At 40.7% G+C, this 21,958-nt stretch overlaps 1 protein-coding gene across 1 annotated transcript in view; it reads right to left on the bottom strand.

Annotated features, from left to right (window-relative positions):
* LOC103604382 (zinc finger protein 665-like) overlaps positions 1 to 21,442 on the bottom strand; it is a 28,972-nt gene extending 7,530 nt beyond the window's left edge. Inside the window, exons 1-2 of the mRNA XM_008588943.1 lie at positions 21,363 to 21,442; positions 17,012 to 17,070 (exon numbers count right to left, since the gene is read on the bottom strand). Of these exons, the coding sequence (XP_008587165.1) occupies positions 17,012 to 17,070; positions 21,363 to 21,423 (120 nt within the window). The 5' untranslated portion in view covers positions 21,424 to 21,442. The remainder of the gene's footprint in view (positions 1 to 17,011; positions 17,071 to 21,362) is intronic.
* Between the last annotated feature and the right edge of the window lie 516 nt (positions 21,443 to 21,958).

Raw genomic sequence — 21,958 nt, 5'->3', positions numbered from 1 at the left:
CCCCCTTAGGGTTCTACCTAACCATCTCTGCCCTAAAGCTTTGCTTCCATACCGAGCATCAGGAAGGGGCAGAAAGGGATTGGGCGCAGTTCGATGAGGAGAGAAAAAAGGAAACAAATCTGTCAATGCAAGGCCCTGAGCCATTGAGTGATACCTATGCCCCTACCCTGTACCCTCCTCTCCCGGCATACTCACCCCGCCAAAGTTTAGCCAAAGGAGAGAAAGTAGCACCTGGGTGGAGGAGGCTAACCCACCTTTAAAAACACTCCCGGCAGAGCTGCAGGATTTTCCTGTTATGGCTCGCTGGGAACCCCCAGACATCTGCAGCACATGGGGGGAAGTGGCCCCTCAGGCCTATCCGGTCAATGTTGTGAAAGAACTAAAAATGGCTGTTGCCGAGGCCAGGACTTTATCCTCAGCCTTGCAGGCTCAGACACAAAACTTAACCGAACCCTTCAAGGCATTTACTGCCCTGATCCCCTCAGGAAACAATACTTCCCCACCCTTCAAGGGATAATGTTTTGGTTGCACAAGACAAGGTCATTTTAAAAGCCAATGTCCCAGGCTTACCCTGTGGTGCAATCAGGAGAGTGCGGCACTGGGAGTGGAGTGACGCTCCCGCCGCGGGTTCGGATCCTATATAGGAATGGCCAGTGTGCTCACTGGCTGAGCGCGGTACGGGCGACACCACACCAAGGGTTGTGATCCCCTTACCGGTCACGAAAAAGACAAAAAAAAAAAAAAAAAAAAAAAGCCAATGTCCCAAGACTAAAGGCAAAAAACCCCCTACCACACCTTGCCCCCGATGTAAAAAAGGATTACATTGAAAAAAAGGACTGTAGGTCCGAATTTGACAAAGCCCCTGTTGGAAATAGGTCGGCTGCTTGGTACCCTTGGGAAGCTCATGACCTTAAAGAGCTGAAAAAGGCTGTCGCAGAGGATGGGCCCAATTCCCCACGGGCAGAAACCATCCTCCCGGGCTTAGCGCACCAACCTTTCACAACCCAAGATTGGAAAATGCTCTGTAAGGCTGTCCTCCCCCCAAACTTGTTTATCAAGTTCTGCGCCTTCTTTGAAGAAGAGTGCCATGTGTAAGCAGAGATAAATCAAGCAGCCAACCCACCCATCCCTATCAGCTTCGGCATGCTGTCTGTACCAAATCAATTTAGTACTGGAATCCAACAGGCTGCTATCCCAGCCCCCTACCAGGACCAGGTTAGGGCAACAGCATTAGCCACACGGAAAAAGTTGGCTGAAGGGCCCAGTAAGCCCGCAATGGCTGGGGTCACCCAGCGACCCTCCGAGGACCTGCCCTCTTTCATAGTTCGGGTGGAACAGAGCATACAGAGAAAGTTTCCCCCAGGTCCTCTCTGGGACCAGTTTGTAAAAATACTAGTGTGGGATGGCATGACTGCCGACCACAAACTTACCTGTGCCGAGCTCAAAGATCGTTCTATGGAAAAGTGGGTCAATGCCAGTAGGCGTTGGAAGCTACCAACAACAAACAAGGGCCTTAACTTCCACTTTACAAGCTCAAGCAGAAACCTTGCAGGTGCTATGACCCAGGCTCTTAGTGTCAGGATCCCTAAGGAGAGCCCCAGCCAACCCTCCCATAGGGGTCAATGTTATGGCTGTGGGGAACAAGGTCATTTCAGAAGGGACTGTCCCAACCAGGAAAATAAAAACCTTCCCTCTACGCCGTGCCCTAGGTGCAGTCAGGAGCTTCATTGGAAGCGTGAGTGCCGGTCTAAACTAGAGGAGGGGCAATCCCCAGCCCCATCACCACAAGGGGATACAAAGCCAGCGCCTCCATGCCCTACCAGGCGGCCAGTACCCCAGGCTCATTGGACTATACCTATAGTTCCTGGTTTAAGACCAGAAATGAATATTAAAATTCAAGGCAAAGAGTTTCAATGCCTTGTTGACACAGGGGCGGATCGAACAGTCCTTAGCCACTATGGCAACAATAAATGGGTCTCTGCCTTCAAAGACAAGCCAACGGCATCATCAATGCCTAAAAAATCAATTATTAAAACAAAAAGGGGGAGTCGCCAGCCCTCATCAGCAGTTGGGACAGGCACTCCTAACTTTAAGCATCCTAAATTTTTCCAAAAAAGAACCCCTGTCTGCCTTCCAGAAACTCTGGTCAGCTCAACCACTGCACCCAGAAGTCCAAGTGTGGTGGAAAGACCCCTTAACAGGCCAGTGGAGTGGCCCTGACCAGTTGCTAACTATGGGTCGAGGGTTTGGTTGTGTCTTTCCCCTCAGTGAGTAAACCCCTATATGGGTCCCAGCCAAAAATCTTAAGTTCTTGCCAGACACCCAGGGTACTGAGGACCCTGAGGAGTTTATTGTTTGTATGTTTCAGACTGCATTATGAACCCTTTGTGGATGCTCCAAGTGGCCACCCTCCTTGGGTCAACAAGGACAAGGGCCTCTGCCACTGGGGGAGGTCCCCATGAGCCAGCCAACCAAACCTAGGGGGTCATACAAGCCGCTACAGAACCAACGCGGATTGGATCTGCTATTTCTACAACAAGGAGGGCCATGTGCCGCCCTCAAAGAAGAGTGTTGCTCCTACGCTGACCACTCTGGAGTGGTCAAAGATTCCCTAGCTAAGCTTAGAGAAGGGCTAGAAAAGTGCAAAAAAAGAGAGAAGCCAATAGTAATTCGTTCCAAAGCTGGCTTTCAAGCTCCCTGTGGCTCATCACCCTGCTGTCCTCCCTGGCAGGCCCCCTAGCCATTTTCCTTGTCTTAATCATCTTAGGGCCTTATGCCATTCACCAGGTTGTGTCCCTTATAAGGCACAACACCACTTCTCTCATAATGCTCACCCAGGTGGTAGAGGAGGTGGCCCATAATGAAAGCCCTGACAGCCCTTGGGTCAATATGGCCCTTCAAAAAATCAACACCAAGTTATAAGGCTCCACCCTGCCCCCACTTGGCTGGACAGTCAATGACGGGTAACATTTCCAGAGGGAAACAACCTAAGACAGGCACAGCCACCAGAGGGAATGGAGGCAAGGCTGGGAAGGTTAGCCGCCTCCAGCTGCCTTATTAAAACAAAAAGGGGGAGATGTCGGGCCTTAAAAACTAACGCCACCTTAAGTGACATTACAAGTTGCACCATTATGGGCCCACAAGGGTGTATTAACGTGGCAGCCTAAGATGGCACCTGGAGGAAGTACGGTGGAAGTGTCTGCGGGAACCTTGCCTTAGCCCTTATTGGCCAAATACGTGCTTCCGCGCTCATGAAGACTGCATGATTGCAACAGCTAGGTATTGAGACAGGATGCATGCTCTCGTAACCTTTAAGCTGGCTGGAGGATGTAAAAACCTCCCTTCCCCATTTGCCTTTAAAAGCAAGTGCTTGTGTGATAATAAACGGAACTGCTCGACAGAACCCCTGCTGCGTCTGAGTGTCCTTTAACCGGGCTGGTTGGGGCCGGTGGCTGTGCTCACCTCTATTCACGGCTCTCTTCCCCCATCTCCTTCCAAAGGGGACCAGAGGGAAAGAGGAATCCGGACAATTCACTCGCCCACCAGAAGACACGATGCTAGGGCTGTTCGGGTCGGCTGGTGGCGGACCCGACAAAATCATAAATAAGAATTAGTTCTCCCAGAGGACAATTCTTAATGTGAATGTGCCTTACAACAGATCATCAAACTACATGACACCAAACCTAATACAACTTCAAGGAGAAATAGAAGAATCTACCTCAAAACTGGAGATTTCAACACGCTTTATCAAAAATGAACCAGCAAACAGAAAACTATAAAAGATATAGTTAAACTCGATAATGATCTGGTTATAATGGATATCTACAGAGTACTTTTTCCAAAAACAGGATAGACATTCTTCTCAAACACACATAAAAAAATCACTAAGACCATATTCAAATTAACATAAGACAGTTTAGGAAAATTAAAATAATAGAAAACATACAATATGTGCTCTCAGACCACAAAACTAAACAAGAAATCGGTAAGAGCAATGACTACAAGATCCCCAAACAGAGTGGGATTAAACAACACTCTAATACATGGGCTAAAAAGAGAAAAGAAAGAAAAATCAAGAAAATTAAAAATATTTTTAATAACTGTAAGTGAAAATGGGGCTGACCAGTTATCTCCCTGGGTTAGAGCACAGCCCTGTAATGCCAAAGTCAAGGATTTCAATTCCCATACCAGATAACCACCAGAACAAAAAAGAGAGAGAAAAGAACATCAAAATTTGTAGGATACAGAAATAAGTGCTCTCACAAATTTCTGTGACACTGAATGTGTAGAATAAAATAAAAACATATGTAAAATCAATAATTTATATTTCCACCTTTGAAAACTAGAGGGAAAAGAGAGCTCATTAAATTGTAAGGAAGCAGAAGAAAATAAATAAAAACTAGAACAGAAATAAAATTGAAAATGAAAAGCTAGAGAAAAAATAAACATCTAAAAAGCTAATTCTTTAAAAAGATCCATAAAATTGATAAGCCTATAGCCAGGCTAACTAAAAAGATAATGAACACAAGACAGAAATTACTAATATCAGAAATTAATGACAGAACATCACTACAGATCCTGTGGACATTAAATAATAAATACTATGAACAACTCTGCACACGTTTGACATCCTACATGAAACAGACGAAGTCCTTAAAAGACAGTTTACCAAAACTCACACACACAAAACCACGCAATGTGAACAGTCCTGTATCTATTATGAAAATTCAGTAAACAAATAATGTTCAAAACAGAAAGTACCTGTCCCAAGTACATTCACAGGAGAACTGAAGCCAACATTTAAGGAAGAAACTATACCACCTTCGGGCCAGCCCGGTGGCGCACTGGATAGTGCACTGCTTGGGAAGCGCGGCGGTGCTCCCGTCCGAGGGTTCGGATCCCACATACAGACCGGCTCCCGCTCACTGGCTGAGCGAGGCGCAGGAGCAACACCGAGGCTTGCAATCCCGTTGCCGGTCCCCGGTCCGGTACGGGGGCAACACTGAGGGTTGCGATCCGTTGCCGGACACGGAAAAAAGACAAAAGATAAAAAAAAAAAGAAAATATACCACCTTCCTACAATCTATTGCAGAGAATAGAAGATGAAGTACTTCCCAGGTCACTGTATGAGGACAGCATTACCTCAGTACCAAAACTCGACAAAGATATGAGAATAGAAAACTACAAACTGTTATCTCTCATGAACATACATGCAAATAAGCTCAATAAAATATTAGCAAACCTAATCCAACAAAGTCTAAAGAGCATTATGCACCATGACCAAGTGGTATTTATCCCAGGTAGGCAAGGGTGGTTCAACATATGAACATCAATTAATGTAATCAATAACATGAAAACACTAAAAATAAAAAATAATAAATCACATGATCACATCAATAGATTCAGAAAAAGCCTCTGAAAAAATACAGCATCCATTCATTATAAAAATTCTCAGTAAACTAGGAATAGAGGGGAACATCACAGCCTGATAAAGATTATCTACAGGGAGCTGCACCTAACATCATACTTAATAGTGAGAAACTCAAAGCTTTCCCAGATAATCAGGAACAAAGCAAGAATGTATCCTCTCATCACTCCTTCAACATCATACTTAAAGTACTGGGTAGTGCAACAACACAAGGAAATAAAAGACTTACAGATTGGGAAAGAAAGAAATAAAATTGTCTTTAGTTGCAGATGATATGATTATCTGTGTAAAATATCCTAGCAACTAAATAGAAAACCTCCTGGAATTAATTACTGATTACAGCAAGATTGCAGGACACAACATCAATATACAAAAACCAATCACTTTTCTATACCCCAGCAATAACCAAGTAAAATTTAAAAAACAACACAATACTATTGACATTAGCAACTCAAAAAACAAAAAAGTTGAAAATCATCTACTTCATAAGAAGCTAACATCAAGAGTACCTTGAAAAAATGCCTATAACTAAACAACAAAACAAATAATCTGATTAAAAAATAAGCAAAGGGCTTCAACAGACATTTCTATGAAGACGATATACCAATGTCTAACAAGCTCATGGAAAGATGCTTAACATCATTAATCACTAGAGAAATGCAAAACGACAATGAAGTATCATTTCACAACTAATAGAAAATAACAAGTATTGGCAAAATTGGAAACTTTGTAGACTTTATGTTAGTATATAAAGTGATGCAGCAGCTATTTAAAAAATGGTACAGTGACTTCTCAAAAAATTAAAAATAGAATTACCATAGGAGTCATAAATCCAAGTTTTGTGTATATATCCAACATAATTAAAAGCAGAATCTCAAGGATATTTCCACACCTGTGTTCACAGCCTCATTACTCAGAGTTAAGAGGTAAAGGCAACCCAAACGTTCAGACATGAATGGATGGATAAATGAAATGTGGTATACATATAAAGAAATATCCAACCTTAAGAAGAAAGGAAATCTCGACATATGCTATAACATGCAACCCTGAGGAGATCATGCAAAGTGAAATAAGACACTCACAAAATCACAAGTATTGTATGGTCCCACTGAAAAGAGTCAAATTTTTAGAAACACAAAGTAGAATGGTGGTTGCCAGAGGCTGGGAAAAGGGGGAAATTGGGAGTTGCCATTTAATGGATATAGTTTTAATTTTCCAAGATGATAAAAAAAAACTTATGGATATCTCCTGCACAACAGTGTCAATATGCTTTCCTGTATCAAAAGGCCAGAGTCAGAAAAAAGTCAAAAAAGGATGTTGGATCCCCAACATATAATAACCAAAAATAGGTAAAGAAAGTCAGCCAACTGCAAACCCAGACATTCAAGGAAAAGAGATATTAACAGAGAATGGTGAGATCCCAGAGGACACAGTGAAGAGGCACAAAGCATCCTTTCCAGGGACAAGGACTAGGCCCTAATGAAATATTAAAGCAGGTGTCTGATGGGAATATGTAAGAACTCAGACCACTACCCTCAGGGTGCTGCCTCTTCTCACCAACCCTGTCTGAAGAAAAGTCCATACATGGTCCTGCCTGTCCACTGTAAGCTGGTTGAGTGTTTAAAAGATGACAGGACACTGCAGCTTATTTAGCTTGGCTTTTTGTCAACTGTACAGTGGTACAGTATTTCTAGGGCTCTTGAGGTAGCAAAGTATATTTTGCATGCAGTAGAAATTTATGGTCAGTGAGCAGACTGTGGTCTATTAAACAGTGCTGCAAAGTCTTGCTATTCCTGTTATAGAGAGGTGGAATCTAATTGCCTTCACCTTGAATCAAGGCTGATCTTAGTAATGTGCTTGACTAAGAGAAGCCAGACAAACTTGACTACCCTGAGAATGCCATTCTGTGAGGAAGTAGAACATGGCCACAAAGAGAGGGCTAGAAGTCTACTCAGTGTTCCCAGCCACTACAGTTTTCCCAGCTCAGAGCAGAGACATCGTGTAGCAGCAAGCCCATACCACCGTGTCGTTTACTATCCCCAAACATTGTAACATGTAATAAGATGTTCTTGTATTAACCCATGAAGCTTTGTTATACTTTGTTGCACAGATTACTGGAACACCAAAAAAATAATTAGAGACCTTAGGTACTACTTTGATTTGAAACATGAAGAGTGTAGGTTCACACTGAATATTAGATTCAAAACAAAGGATGAAAGCACTTCACATCTTATGTTAGGTCTCAAATTACAATTGTGAATGTAAACGTTCAGTTAACTGGTTTGTCAATTTTTGTTAACTAGCTCTTAGCTACAGTTCTACTTTAAAAACATGCTGATGACTAATGCACACATCCATTTTTCTCATTCATTTTTAAGTAATTACCTGAGATAGGAGAATAAAACACAATCTGTAAGAAAGTTTAAAAACATGATGGGTCTGGGCTGGCCCATGGCTCACTTGGGAGAGTGCGGTGCTGATAACACCAAGGCTGTGGGTTTGGATCCTATATAGGGATGGCCGGTTGGCTTACTTGGGAGAGCGTGGTGCTGACAACACCAAGGCAAGGGTTGAGATCCCCTTACCAGTCATCTTTAAAAAAACAACAACAACAAAAAAAACATGATGGGTCTTATTGAACTAAAAAGTTAGCTGTATATTAGTAAAAACTACAAATACAATCACTGGTTTAAATTTATAGAAGCAAAAGGTAGACGTTATGAAAATTTGTACTTTGTTTTTATTATTCCATGACTGTTTACTGACCATTGTTCAAACACATCCCAGTAACTGTTGAAGGCTTTCTCTCCATGGACTCCTAAGGATGTCACCACAGGTGTTGGCTAGAAGCATAGGTCACAAGGGATTGAACCTCACAGCCCAGCAAACATTACATTCAGGTTTTTACAAGAATGATATATGCAATGGACCAAAGTTACTGTCTTTTGAGTACCAATATCTACCCCTATACTGACAGTGTATATAGAAATTAGAATAAAATGAAAAGACCAAACAAACAAACATAGCAGGAAGCAACACAACATCAAATTAGACCCAAGAAACAGGGAGGAGTCCAGGAGAAATCTCATTTTGGTGGCTGTGTCAGTGGTTGGCCGGTAGTGATAACACATATAACAGAAAGGGAACTGGTTTTAATTTTAGATTTGTTGACCTTGAGGTGATATTTTGTAATTTTTTTTCCCCTGGCAGCTGGCTTGTGCAGAGATCTGAACCTTTCGCCTTGGTGTTAAAACACCATGATCTAAACAACTAAGCTAACAAGCCAGTCTCTTGAGGTGCATTTTGAATTGCAACAAATGAGCATTCAAAAAAGTTCTACCTATAATAAAAGACTAGCAAAGAAGTACAACCTGGAGAGAAAGAGGAATGTAAAATATACAGGACTGAATCAGTGAAAAAGAATTTCACATGAAAAGAACAGGGCCCAGGATGAAGCACTTTGATAAGCTATGTTATAAAAAAGAAAGTAGAAGAATTCAGGAGAGAAGAGCAAAAACCATCAATGAAGTCATGAGAGAAACTAATAAACACAGAGGAATTTCCAAGGGAATATCATGAAGAGTAGTTCAAAATGTATCAGAAGACTCTGTTGCTTTGTCTCCCATGGATTTTTCACCCCTTTTCCCCTGGTTGATGGAGCCACCAAAGATTACTCAAAGCCCATCTCTTCTGAGCAGTGAGAAGCCCCAAAAAGGGGTTAATAACCCAGAACCCTCAAAAGAGAGGCATTCCTTCCATCTGGGAAATTAACCACAAATTGGGGTTCTCTTCCCACATTTATTCTCCAGACCAGGAAGTTACAGGAAGAAAACATAGGTGGCGTTTTTTCTAAGTACAGTTTAACAAGTTTAACAATAGAAGCTGGTAACATTCATTAGGAAAAGCAAGGTGACATTCTATAATGCAATTTTTCAAGAAGTTAAGTTGATCCACCAACAAAAGCTTGATCTTAGCAAGCATTCTCTTCTTATAGCAATTTCCCAGTATCTTTACATATCAATCAGTAAACTGTCTTTGAGCCAGCAGCCTTGCCCTGTTACAATTCTTTATCTTACAGCAGAGACTATAGCCTGGGGAAAATTTCCTGTCCTTTGCAAGGTCAATATTTGAAACTGCAAGGCTTTGGAAAACCAGGCCCTGTGAAGTACATTTGCTTTATACATACTCCACATCCCCCCCCCCCCCATTTTATTTGTTTAAAAGAAAAAGGAAAAGCTATAGATCAGCTCTTCACAGTTAAGACAAAATCATTTAAAGGAAAGTTGGTATCATTTAGCATGGCAAGTCCTTTTAATTTACTTCAGGTGAGGGCTGATGATATCATCTCAGAGTGACTGCATTGGCATCATTCCAGGTGCTGTGAATTGGGTATAATTACCAGTTGTTGAAACTCCAGAATGGGATTCGGCTTGGTATAACAGTTGATTTTGAGTCCAGAGAGTTTGTTAATGTTCACCTGTACAGGACATTACTATTTTTAAAGCATCAAGTCTTTTGTAAAATTTTTGATCAATTACAAGTCTTTTGTTTAGGAACAGAATGTCTCACCCAAGTTAAAAACACCCTTTTTAAGGCCAGAAAAATTTAAAGAACTGCTTTTGTAGAGAAGATGTTATTTCCCCCTTTATGATCAAGGCATTTCTCATAAAAGCATTGATGACCAATATCTTGATTGAAAAGGTCTTACTTTTCTTGGTATAAATCCCTTGGTGTTGGGGGGTAAAGAAGAACAGCAGGATGAAGCCAAATTAAGGCAACATGAAAGAGGAGCAAGAACTTAGAAGTGAGACATGCTATCTTATATCCAAAAATTTAAATTATATCCTGTTATAGAGTTAATTTTCATTAAATTTATAAAAAATAGCCACATTGTCATAATAACCATAAAGACACTAAAGTTATTAAATTTGGGGGGGATCAAATAGGGAGAAAACAAATACTTTTATCTCTGCTTTAAATGATATTTTACCAAACTGTTGTTAGTTATAGATAGCTTAAGAGAGAGTGTTTTTAGATTTGGAAAATAAAACATTTTCAAAACAAGGAAATTGTAAAAACCCATAATTCTTTTTAATTAGTTCACTAATTAACTTTTGTTGTTTTGACCATAGTGAACAATTTCACAAACCCATCAGTTTCTTCATTAGAATTTTAGAACTTTACTTTAAAGCTATGAACTCAAAGTTTGTCAGGAAACTGTACCTATAAGAGTTTTTCCATGAAATATTTGAAGACATAACATTTTAAAATTATAATTAAACCAAGATTATGACCGGTAGCAGTTATATCAAAACACAAATATTTAAGAACCTTACAAGATTTTGGAGCACATATCCATAAAACCTTCAGTATTGACAATGCTTTCCCATATAGTGTAATTTATTAAATAAGCCAATTAGTTTTGACACATTTTTTTATATATCCTTTGAGAAACTCCAGGGCCCTTGGAACTCCTCAAAGTTAGTTTAAAACAAAAGGTTGAGCTTTCAGTTTTGGAAAGCTTTGTCAAATAACAAAAGGCTTAAAACACTTTGTTGAATAAAATCACAAATTATTACAAAAAGTAAACCCAAAGTGACAAAGGGTTTCGAAGGCAGAGAGCACAAGAAATTATCACAAAATAAGTTTCTTAAACCAGTTATCTAAGGGACAAAGAAAACCTCTTTCAATTTTCTATTAAGAGCAGTCAAGTGAAAAGACCTCTAGTAATCCTCTTTGATAAACCCAGGCAATGATGGGTGCTGAGAAGAACATTTTTATACATTTAGGTTAGTAAATAAGAGTCCATTTATCAGAGCAAATTATATAAAGCCTAGTTTGAATTTTAGCTGTTTTTACCAAATACATATTTATGGTTTCCCAGCCCCAAACTTGGTGTATTAGGTCTATACCCTTATCAGTTAATGTTAACTCGGGCCTATGGGATATTGGGCATAGGTCTCCTTTCACTAGCATTTGGAGCCATGTGGAGCTTAAGACAGAGGGCAGTATTTACAAAGATAATGTCTAAAAGATATTGTTTCTCCCAGCATGGCCAGGAGGCAGAGCTGAGATAACAAGGAGATATACTGACCTACAGACAAATTTACGTAAAATGTTTAAATCAATTTTTGAAAATATATTTGTCAAAACTTTAGAAAATTTAAGTCACATGAACTTGAAAGGTATACTTATTTATTTAATGAGCATGCATTAATTTTAAGCCAATTTGGTATCTTGCAAACAACACAATTACACATACAGACATGAACATATAGGCATAACATACAGCTTACACACACACATATGCAGCAATAAACAAGAACAAACAAGTATCTTATAAGTTTTGTCCAAGATGTAAAAAAGAGCTCACTAGTAAAAAGGACAGTCAGGTTTAGATTGTGTTTTTTAAAAAAGATTTATTGGGGAGGCCTCACCCGGCCTTAAATAAATCAAGATAACAAATTTACATTGTAAAGCAAAGTATGCGAGCCTTTTCAAGAAGATGTAGAGGAAGTTTTCCTTTTTTAAAAAATGGCATAGAACTTTACCAGAGGATTTTGTGAAGAAATATCTAGATGAGTGTAGAAGAGAATGTACAAGTCTGTTTAAGATAACCATCTGGATACCAGAAAATTTGAGACCATCTAGTTAAACAGGTAGATTTTAGTTTAGTTTTTGTTTCTCAAATGAGTGACTGAGCTTAAGGGCTGAGCTATTGAAAACTATTTGACTGCTGAAGTTTTTAAATTTACCCTCAGTCAATTTGGAGCTTGTTGTCATAATTTTCATTACTGGTGGTCTGATGTGTACCATCCCCGGTGAGATGGATTGAGGTGTGATGGCGAGGCGTTGAGATTTTGGGATCAGATTCAATTCCTCATCTGGATTGGGGTTCCACATAAGTTTTAACAGCCTTAGCAGGAATCCATAGCAGGCCTGTGGGTGAGAGAACAGATGCATACCCTCTCCCCCATGTTAACAATTCGATAGGTCCCAACCATTGTGGTCCCATTGGCAGGTGGCAGAATAAAACCAAGGGTCTAGGTCTCTTTTTAGGAGGCATAAAGTGTCATTCTGTGGCTGTTAATTTGGAGGAATTACAGTTTTAAAAAGTTAATGTAAACAGAGCTTTAAAGACCTGTTCATGAGAGGTCAGTCCTATATCTATATTATGCCTCCTTTGTTTAGTTATGTGACCAGTGGGGTTAAATGGGATTCCTGTGACATACTTAATGTTCCAGTTGTCACAGAATACTTGAAAGAATTTGGAGCTGTATGCCAGTGCATTATCTGTCTTAATTTGATTTGGAATACACATGGTGGCAAAGGCAGAAAGACAATTTTTAAAAATATGTTTAGTAGTTTTTCCTGTTTGGGCTGTGGCATGAATAAGACCAGAGTAAGTATCAACAGCAACATGTAAATATTTAAGACGTCCAAAAGTGGAATAATGAGTAACTTCCATTTGTCAAATTTCATTACCTTCTATTCCTCGAGGATTAACTCCTCCAGGGAAATCAGATTTAGAAAACCTCTGACAATCGGGACAAGCATGAACAATATCTTGAGTGTGCCTGTAAGAGATCTGATGTGTTAGCCAAAGCTTGTGCACCCTGATGAAAAAACTGATGAGAATCAATAGCTTTCTATAAGACATTATTATACATAACAAAGTGATCAGCCATATCATTTCCAATTGATAAAGGGCCAGGAAGACCAGAATGAGAACACATGTGAGTTACATAGAAAAGATGATGTCTTTTTTGAATAAGTTTTTGTAAATGTCAAAACATTGCAAACAAAAGAAAATCATTTCCCTCATGGATAGATACAGCTTGAATTATCTGTAAGACTCTAACTACATAGGCAGAGTCAGCTACTAAATTAAGTGGCTGAGTGTAAAAACATTGTAAAGCTACAATGGCAATTGCCAATTCCATGATCTGCCAGAACCATAAATAAACACAGTTAGTGCTTGAGGATTTTAATAAACAGGATTTTAATTGTATAGGCAATATTTCAAGTCCTTGTGAAATTTTATCATGGGGTAATGAGAATTGTATCTTACCAACAAAACCAGCCATAGTTTTCTGTAAAGACTCTGATTGTTCAAGGGCAGCATAAAAATCAGTTTTAGAAAGACCAGGATTAATAATATCAGGATCATACCCAGTAAGTACTTGACAACAGTGTCTTCCCCTAGTGAGTAAATGAATATGTTGTTCTAATTTAGTATATAATTTTTTTGTTGTTGTTGATGGGGTAAGAAAACCCATTCAAGGACTCCTATTTGACAAAGAAATTGGCAAAGCAAACCTGTGGGACTATGAGGGGTGCTTAAAATAATGAAATGACTTGAGATTTAACAATATGTGTTAATTGTCTGGAACATAAAAAGGATTCAATCTGTTTTAATTCTAATTTTGCTTCTTCAGATAAGTAAGGAGGGGAAGACAGATCAGGGTCTCCCTTCAAGGTATTAAACAGATGTTATAATTGATAAGTAGGAATGCCCATAGAAGGGTGGAGCCAGTTAATGTGGCCAAGTAATTTCTGTAAGTTACTTAGAGTAAAAGGCTCCTGGATATGGAGAGAGATGTTTTGTGGCCGTATACTTCTCTGAGTGATTTAAAGACCAAGGTATTTCCAAGGCTCCTTTATTTAAATTTTATCTGGAGCTACTTGTAAATCAGCATTATTAACTTGTTTGATTAAATGTAAATAAACTTGTGATAGCAGTTCTGGATTGTCATGAGCCTTGTCAATTTGTCCAGTTATAGCATCTTGAAGATGGTTAATAAAATCTATATAAGGCACAGTGGGTCCCTGTCCAACAGTAGCAAAAGATTTAGTGGGGGTATTCCAGGGACTATGCCATGACTCTAAATGTCTCATTTGTAACTGTTGTTTAACAAGTAGCTTAGCTTGATTTAATTTCTCCCCTTTAAGAGGCCACTGTTCCACCCAAACTGGAGGACCAGTGGTCCATTGTAATTTGAATGGTGGGAACGTGGCCATGGCCATCATGATAAATTCTGAAGGAGATGTCCCAATAGAAATATCACATTGAGCAGGGAGGTCTTGGCCCCCTAGAGTTTGAGGTAGATCTGGAACATAAGGCATAATGGAGGAAGTTTGTCCCTCGGAGCCAGTACACAGCAAAGGATTTTTACTTAGATAAGGGATTTTGAACCTGCCTAATCCAGTAAGTGTAACTGGTGTGAAGTTACTTTCCATAATGAAGTCAAATCCTTTTTAGCAATTATGGTAACATCAGCCCCCAAATCTGTAATTAATTTTTGTTCAACAGATAATGTCAACAGTGGCTGAGTCTTATCTAATCTTTGTATCCAAAACACATCAGGGGAAGCAAGAGGTTGAAGTTTAGATCTTGTCTCAGGAATTTTGGCCCAAGCCTTTACGGCTGCTCTAGTTGTTTGGTCAAGTAACATGTCCATACTAATTTGAACCTCATTTTATAAATTTTTGAGTGAAATAGCATGTAAGGCTTCCTGATATTCTTGTAGCCATACAGTATATTGAGCAGGAGTGAAAACAGTTTTTCAAAGTGTTTTCCAATCCCAAGGGGTCATATTATACCCATTAGCAATTGATTCTAAGTATTCTTTAGTAAAAGTACTATGTAAGCCATTTTCTGTTATGCTCTTCTTAAATCTTTCAAACAAGGAGAATGAGAGGTTTTCATGTCTTGACTGAGTCCCAGTTCTTACAATGGGAAAGATATGATGAGCATCAACTCCCATGTTATGTCCTTCTTTAAGACAACACTCCATCAAGAGAACAAATGAATTGTTTGACTCCAAAGGTGGAGGTAGGGGGACAGGAGGAGGAGGTGGCAAGGATTGTTTTTCATCCTCTTTAATGGCATAAACACGTTTTTTCCTTTTGTTAAGGTCCTGAATAATTTTTAAAGCAATTTGAAAAAATTTCTAAACCACTATAATCAATAAAATTTAGTTAGATGATGGTTAGTTACTTTAAAACTACTGCCTTAAGGAGACATAGAAGTAATGAACTATGTTGAACTTCCCTCTTAGACAGTAAACTACCTATAACTCGCAAGAATAGATAGAAAAATTGAGAAAGAAAGCAAAACTTCCAGGTAAAGCCCTAGCTAGAAACTGCAGCAGGCATGCAATCACTTAATTGAAAGCCACCTCTGTGATTCCCCCTTACTGGCGTGAGTACCCCTTACTGGGATTTCCCTCTTGACAGGATGAGTAGACGTCCTGTTTCTTTTCTAGGCATGCTCTTTCTTTTCCCCCTTTCATTGGGGCCTCCCTTTTGTTGGGAACTCCCTTTGGTCGGTATGAGTGGCAGAAGTCCTGTTTCGTTTCCTTTCCAAGTCTTGGCAGGTCAGTCTCTGACCCTTGGACCCAGAATTCATCACATCGGGGCCACCATTTCTTGCTTTGCCTCCCACGGATTCATCACCCCTTTTCCCCTGGTTGATGGAGCTGCCAAAGATTACTCAAAGCTCATCTCTTCTGAGCAGTGAGAAGCCCCAAAAAGGGGTTAATCTCTCAGAACCTTCAAGAGAGAGGCATTCCTTCCATCTGGGAAATTAACAACAAATTGGGGTTCTCTTCCCACATTTACTCTCCAGACCAGGAAGTTACAGGAAGAGAACACAGGTGGCATTTTTTTCTAAGTACAGTTTAACAAGTTTAACAATAGAAGCTGGTAACATTAAGTATGAAAAGCAAGGTGACATTCTATAATGCAATTTTTCAAGAAGTTAAGTTGATCCACCAACAAAAGGTTGATCTTAGCAAGCATTCTCTTCTTACAGCAATTTCCCAGTATATTTACATATCAGTCAATAACCTGTCTGTCTTTGAGCCAGCAACCTTGCCATGTTACAATTCTTTATCTAACAACAGAGACTATAGCCTGGGGAAAATTTCCTGTCCTTTGCAAGGTCAATATTGAAACTGAAAGGCTTTGGAAAACCAGGCCCTGTGAAGTACATTTGCTTTATGCATAGTCCACACACTCAAGTTAGAAAAAGACTAAAAAACACTCATTGGATTTGACTATAATTTAGGTTATAATTCTACATTTTGCCTACGAATCTAATAGTCTTCCAAAGCCATCTGGAACTAGATTTATATTAAAACCTTTATAAAAAGCTTACTAAGCAATTTATGCCTTAGAACTAGATAACTATTTCCACTGCAGAAAGTAAGAAATGTTTATTTCCAAGTCAGCAGTGAAAAACTTTCTAATATCGATGGTGTTGCACAATTTGTTGTCACCAAGTCTTCACATTCCAAGAGAATTTGGCAGATTCTCTTCTGAACTTCCATTCCAACCATGTAAACAAGGTGTCTGCTTTTTTTCCCTGACATCACAAAGACCAGAGAAAATTTTGTTTTCAACTTAGATGACTGTGAGGTCTTACAAACTGCTATATCTACATGCCAACTTTACCTTATGAATTTACATTTCTTTTGAGTTGAGTTTTACTCATTTATAATTTTCAATTTTAACTTATGCATGTCATAATGCTCACAAAAATTTTTTTTAAACTGAGTAATAAATAACCAAAAAACTCACCAGGGATTTATTCATCTTTTGTTGCTCTTGTAAACCCATAGTGCACTCTGGCAGCATAGCTGGGAGAAAAGAGATTGGAGTGGATTAAGGAGAGAACTGTTGTGGCTTGGCTCTACATTCTCTTTCCCAAAACTCTCTACTTATTGGCTGAAGAGGACAAACAAACAAAAAGCCTTCCTGTGAGGGCTGGCCCAGTGGCGCACTGGAGAGTGCGCCGCTTGAGAGCGCAGCGGCGCTCCTGCCGAGGGTTCGGATCCCATGTGGAGACCGGTTCCCGCTCACTGACTGAGCGCGGTGCGGCCGCAACACCGAGGGTTGCGATCCCGTTGCCGGTCCCCGGTATGGGCACGACACCGAGGGTTGCGATCCTGTTACTGGTCAGTAAAAAAGACAAAAAGGAAAAAAAAAAGCCTTCCTGTGAGAGAACAGTCCTTCATGCCTCAATAAGGGGCAACAAGGACTCCATTAAAGATATAGCTACAAGTACATTAATAGCTACACATTACACATACAATTTATTTTGGAGTCAATGAAAACATACATAGCCTACTGACTTAGCATGAGTCAATATGCCTAAACGTATAACAATACCTTAAACCAAAGGAAAACACATTGTGACATTACTAGAATTAGTGTTGTAGAAGTCATTTGGCTATGTTAAGTGGTACCCTATTAATATATTAAGTTCACGTGACTCCAAAAAAGTGCTTCCATTACAACACATCTTCCTTTTATGTACCTAAATATCTGGATAGTGTGCATCTTGTAACCCAGCACATGTTGCCCATGATTATATAGGTAAACAAAATACACACAATGTATATTTCTGCTGTTACACTGATCTCCCTGTACCGAAGCCCTCATATATCATGCTCTGACAATAAACTAGTCTTTGTCATGTGACCTGCTTTGGACACTGGCACACTAGAAAATGTCATGCAAACATAGGTTTGAAAAGTACTGGCCATTGGTGCTTGCCTCTTAATCACAGTCATACTGTGAAGAAGGCTGGGGAAGACACAGGGCCCAGCCAAGGGTCAGCACAAACCACAGGACATGTGAGTGAAGCCAGCTTTAATCGAACAGGCTCAGTTAAGATACCAGGTGACGGGCTGAGCCCGTGGAGCACTCGGGAGAGTGTGGCGCTGGGAGCGCAGCAGCGCTCCTGTCACGGGTTCGGATCCTATATAGGGATGACCGGTGCGCTCATAGTGCTCACTGGCTGAGTGTGGTCCGGCCGGTCTCAAAAAGGACAAGAAAAAAAAAAAGATACCAGGTGACTAAATCCACATTTGTAATAAAGGGAACACTAGAATGAGAACTGCCCAGCTAAATGCACCCCAAGATGTGGATCCATAGAACTTCAAAAAAAAAAAGATGGCTGTTTTTTTTAAGCCATTGGGGTTTGACTTGTTTCTTACACAGCAAATACTGAATGATACATCTAAGTCACCAAAACTCAAAACATATTTAACAAAATAATGTGGGGGAGAAAGTCTTAAATTACAAGTCAAATACATTAAATATACCTTCACAACCACAGGTAGAAATTTTGAACAATCACAATGAATGCTAACCACATGTATTTCAGTGAAGTTTCTAGCCCTAACAGAGGCTATAGGATTCATAAAAAAAAAATTATTTGCACATCAGTAAACTAAGTTGTAACTTTTGTTTTGTATTGTGTTGCTTTGCCTCTCATGGATTTGTCACCCCACTTCCCCTGGGTGATGGAGCCACAAAAGATTACTCAAAGCCCATCTCTTCTGAGCAGTGAGAAGCCCCAAAGGGGTTAATCTCCCAGAACCCTGAAGAGAGAGGCATTCCTTCCTTTTGAGAAATTAACCATGAACTGGGGTTCTCACCCCACATTTATTCTCCAGACCAGGAAGGTACAGAAAGAACATAGCTGGGGTAATAGTTTAACAATAGAGGCTGGTTACATTCAGTAAAACAAGCAAGGTGACATTCCATAATGCGATATACAAGAGGTTAAGTTGATCCACCAACAAAAGCTTGATCTCAGCAAACATTCTCTCTCCCTACAGAAATTCCCCAGTATCTTTACATATAAATCAGTAATTTGTCTGTCCTTGAGCCAGCAGCCTTGCTGTGCTACAATTCTTTATCTTATAACAGATACTTTTAGCCTATGGAAAATTTCCTGTCTTTTGCAAGGTTAACATTTTTATATGTACTTTTAAGAAGTTAGGCTAAACCTGAAACTACAAGAAACTAGGCCCTGTGAAATATATTTGCTTTATAGGATACCACATAGTATTGTTTTTTACATCACATACAAAGTGTTTACTTTAAAAACATACAACATAAAAAGAGTGATCCTTATATGTAAGTAACATACTGTACCAGGGTACTTTCAAAAGTTTGGGGAAAAATAGAATGAAAAGAGAATAAAAATCCTTTCATAAACTTTTTGAAGCACACTAGCATTTTAATTACATTGAAGAAATTGGTTTTGAGTAGAAGGGAAAGGCAGTCTAATTTTCCCGTTTTAAATAATGTAAAATTGCCTCCAATATATTCCTGCAAAAGTTCTGATTTTATTTATTTATTTTTTTTCCTTTTTGTCTTTTTTCGTGTCCGGCAATGGATCGCAACCCTCAGTGTCGCGCCCGTACCGGACCGGGACCGGCAACGGGATCGCAACCCTCGGTGTTGCTCCTGCACCTCACTCAGCCAGTGAGCGGGAACCAGTCTGTATGTGGGATCCGAACCCTCGGTGGGAGCGCCACCGCGCTCCCAAGCGGCGCACTGTAGCAGTGCACCACCGAGCCGGCCCCAAAAGTTCTGATTTTAAAGAATAGGTTACTGACATTAAGTGGGAAATAATTATATTACTTACCCTTTGAGGTAACATAATCCAAAGAAAGTACTGGAGTTAAAAAAGGACAGACATGTTTAAGGCAATGTATGTTAAAGCAATGTTTGCTCTAAGTTGACTTCAGCATTACAAAAATAATCTCAAAAATGAACACTTGCTTTGACTTAAATGTGGCAAAATGGAAACCGCTAGTAAAAAATTCAGGATGTCTAACATCAACAAATAATGAGACCCTGGGCAAGTCACATTTCCTCATAACCAATTAAATTTTTCACTTTTCTTACAAGGTAGAAATATGGGGAAAACCATTTCTGAATGAATGACGAGAAAAGAACTATGAAGACAGAGAACCATCAGCACATCTCTAGATGCCAAATTTGGTGATAGGCTGGGTTTCAGAGCTCAGACACTGGGAACAGTGAGGGAAAATTGAAAGAATGGGCATCTGTTCAGAGAGCACTATAGACAGATCCTCTCAGCTGTGACAGGTTATTCCTGCACCCCGCAGAACACCTTCGATCCCTCAATAAGTAACACCTCCTGGGTCCTTGCCTCTCCTTCTCAGTCTGATTCACTTCTCCCTTCTGAAAGTTGGCCCAAACCTTCCGATACCATGCAGCTTCAGATACCCATTGAATGAGGTATTATCAGCCAACCTTGGTGCGCTCTAAACACTAGACACAATCACTGTTTAGACTGTGCAAAGCTGGGATCTTCACCTTTCTGGGACTCTTTTGTCTCTGCCCTGAAGCAGTACTGAGAGGGTTTTGGCCACAATGATGCTCTCCCAGGTGGGATTCCTATTCAGAGAACATCGTCATTCAAAGTTTGTCACATCTCCTTCACTCCAAAGAAAATAGGACCAACATCCAGTGCCCCAATCTCCTTCCTAGAACTCAATGTCCTGGAAACAAGGTTGTGTATCAGCTTCTGTAAATTCAAACCAGGAACGCTAGGCAGGCCTCAGGGCAGGAGGGACTAGAAACGTGACTTGCTGAAGAGACACCGAGACACCCACGACCACAGCAGCCACAGAGTGACAGTCTGCACAAACCTCACAATCCCAGATTCACCTCTGGGATCTGGGGCTTACACTAATGTCAACACGCTCACGTTACAGATGGTGAAGTGAACGTCCCATAGTTCGGTACCAGGTTCCCGATGGCGGAACCGGAACGTGACCTCCCCACACCTCCCAGGCTCGCTGTCTTCAGACACCCCCACCCACGTTCCCATCGCCACCTCGAACCTGAGCCCCCGTCCTGGGACATCTGGAACCGGCTTCTATACACCCTGCAGCGCCGTCCTCTGACGGAACCATCTGGAATCGTCTGGCAAGCGCGGCCCGGCCGCCCCTTCCCCGGCCCGGCCCAAGTCCGTGCTCGCGCCGCACGTCAGGCCCCGCCTGCCCAAGGCCCACGGCGCTTCTGCCTCCCAAGTGCCGGGAGACCGTCCCGCTCCCCAGGGCCCCGGAGGCCCGCGGGGCTCCTCTTTCACCCTCGCACCTACCTTCAGGGAGGCACAATCCAACCCCAGGATCTGAGGAGCAGCGCTGGGGCTTCTGCGGCATCCGGAATTTCCAGACAAAAGATGGCGGAGTGGGCGGAGCCGCACATGCGCAGAAGAAACCCAGAAAGCCCTTCCCGTAGTCCTGCGCAGATGTCATCGTTGCAGAGGGAAACTACATTTCCCAGAGGGCAGCGCGAGCGGAGCCGCTTGTGTAGAGAAGGAACTTGGAGCAGCTGTTTAGTGCGCCTGTGCTGTTGACGTTACTAGAGGGTGAGACTACATTTCCCCCAAGTTTCTGCGGTCAATCTCCAGGGACCAAAGGAGAAATTTTTGTTTATTTTCTCAGCAGGGATTCTTGCTACCAGGAGAACAGGACCTGATGGATAAAGACTGGCCTCTTTCCACGTTTTTATGAGGCAGAATTCTGATTCTTTATTAAATCCTGGTTTGACAACCTGAGGCATTGTGAGAATAACGGGGAAATTCTAATGTGGGCCAATGACCGCATGATATTAATAAGTAATTTTACTTTTCTAATTGTCATATAGGTGTTGCTATTACAAAACCCATGTTTATTTTTGCAGATGCATTTTAGA

This window comes from Galeopterus variegatus, unplaced genomic scaffold, assembly GCF_000696425.1.
Source record: "Galeopterus variegatus unplaced genomic scaffold, G_variegatus-3.0.2 Scaffold5109, whole genome shotgun sequence".
NCBI lineage: Eukaryota > Metazoa > Chordata > Mammalia > Dermoptera > Cynocephalidae > Galeopterus > Galeopterus variegatus.
The sequence above is the reverse complement of the archived record's forward strand: the minus strand, read 5'-3'. Positions and strand labels throughout refer to the sequence as shown.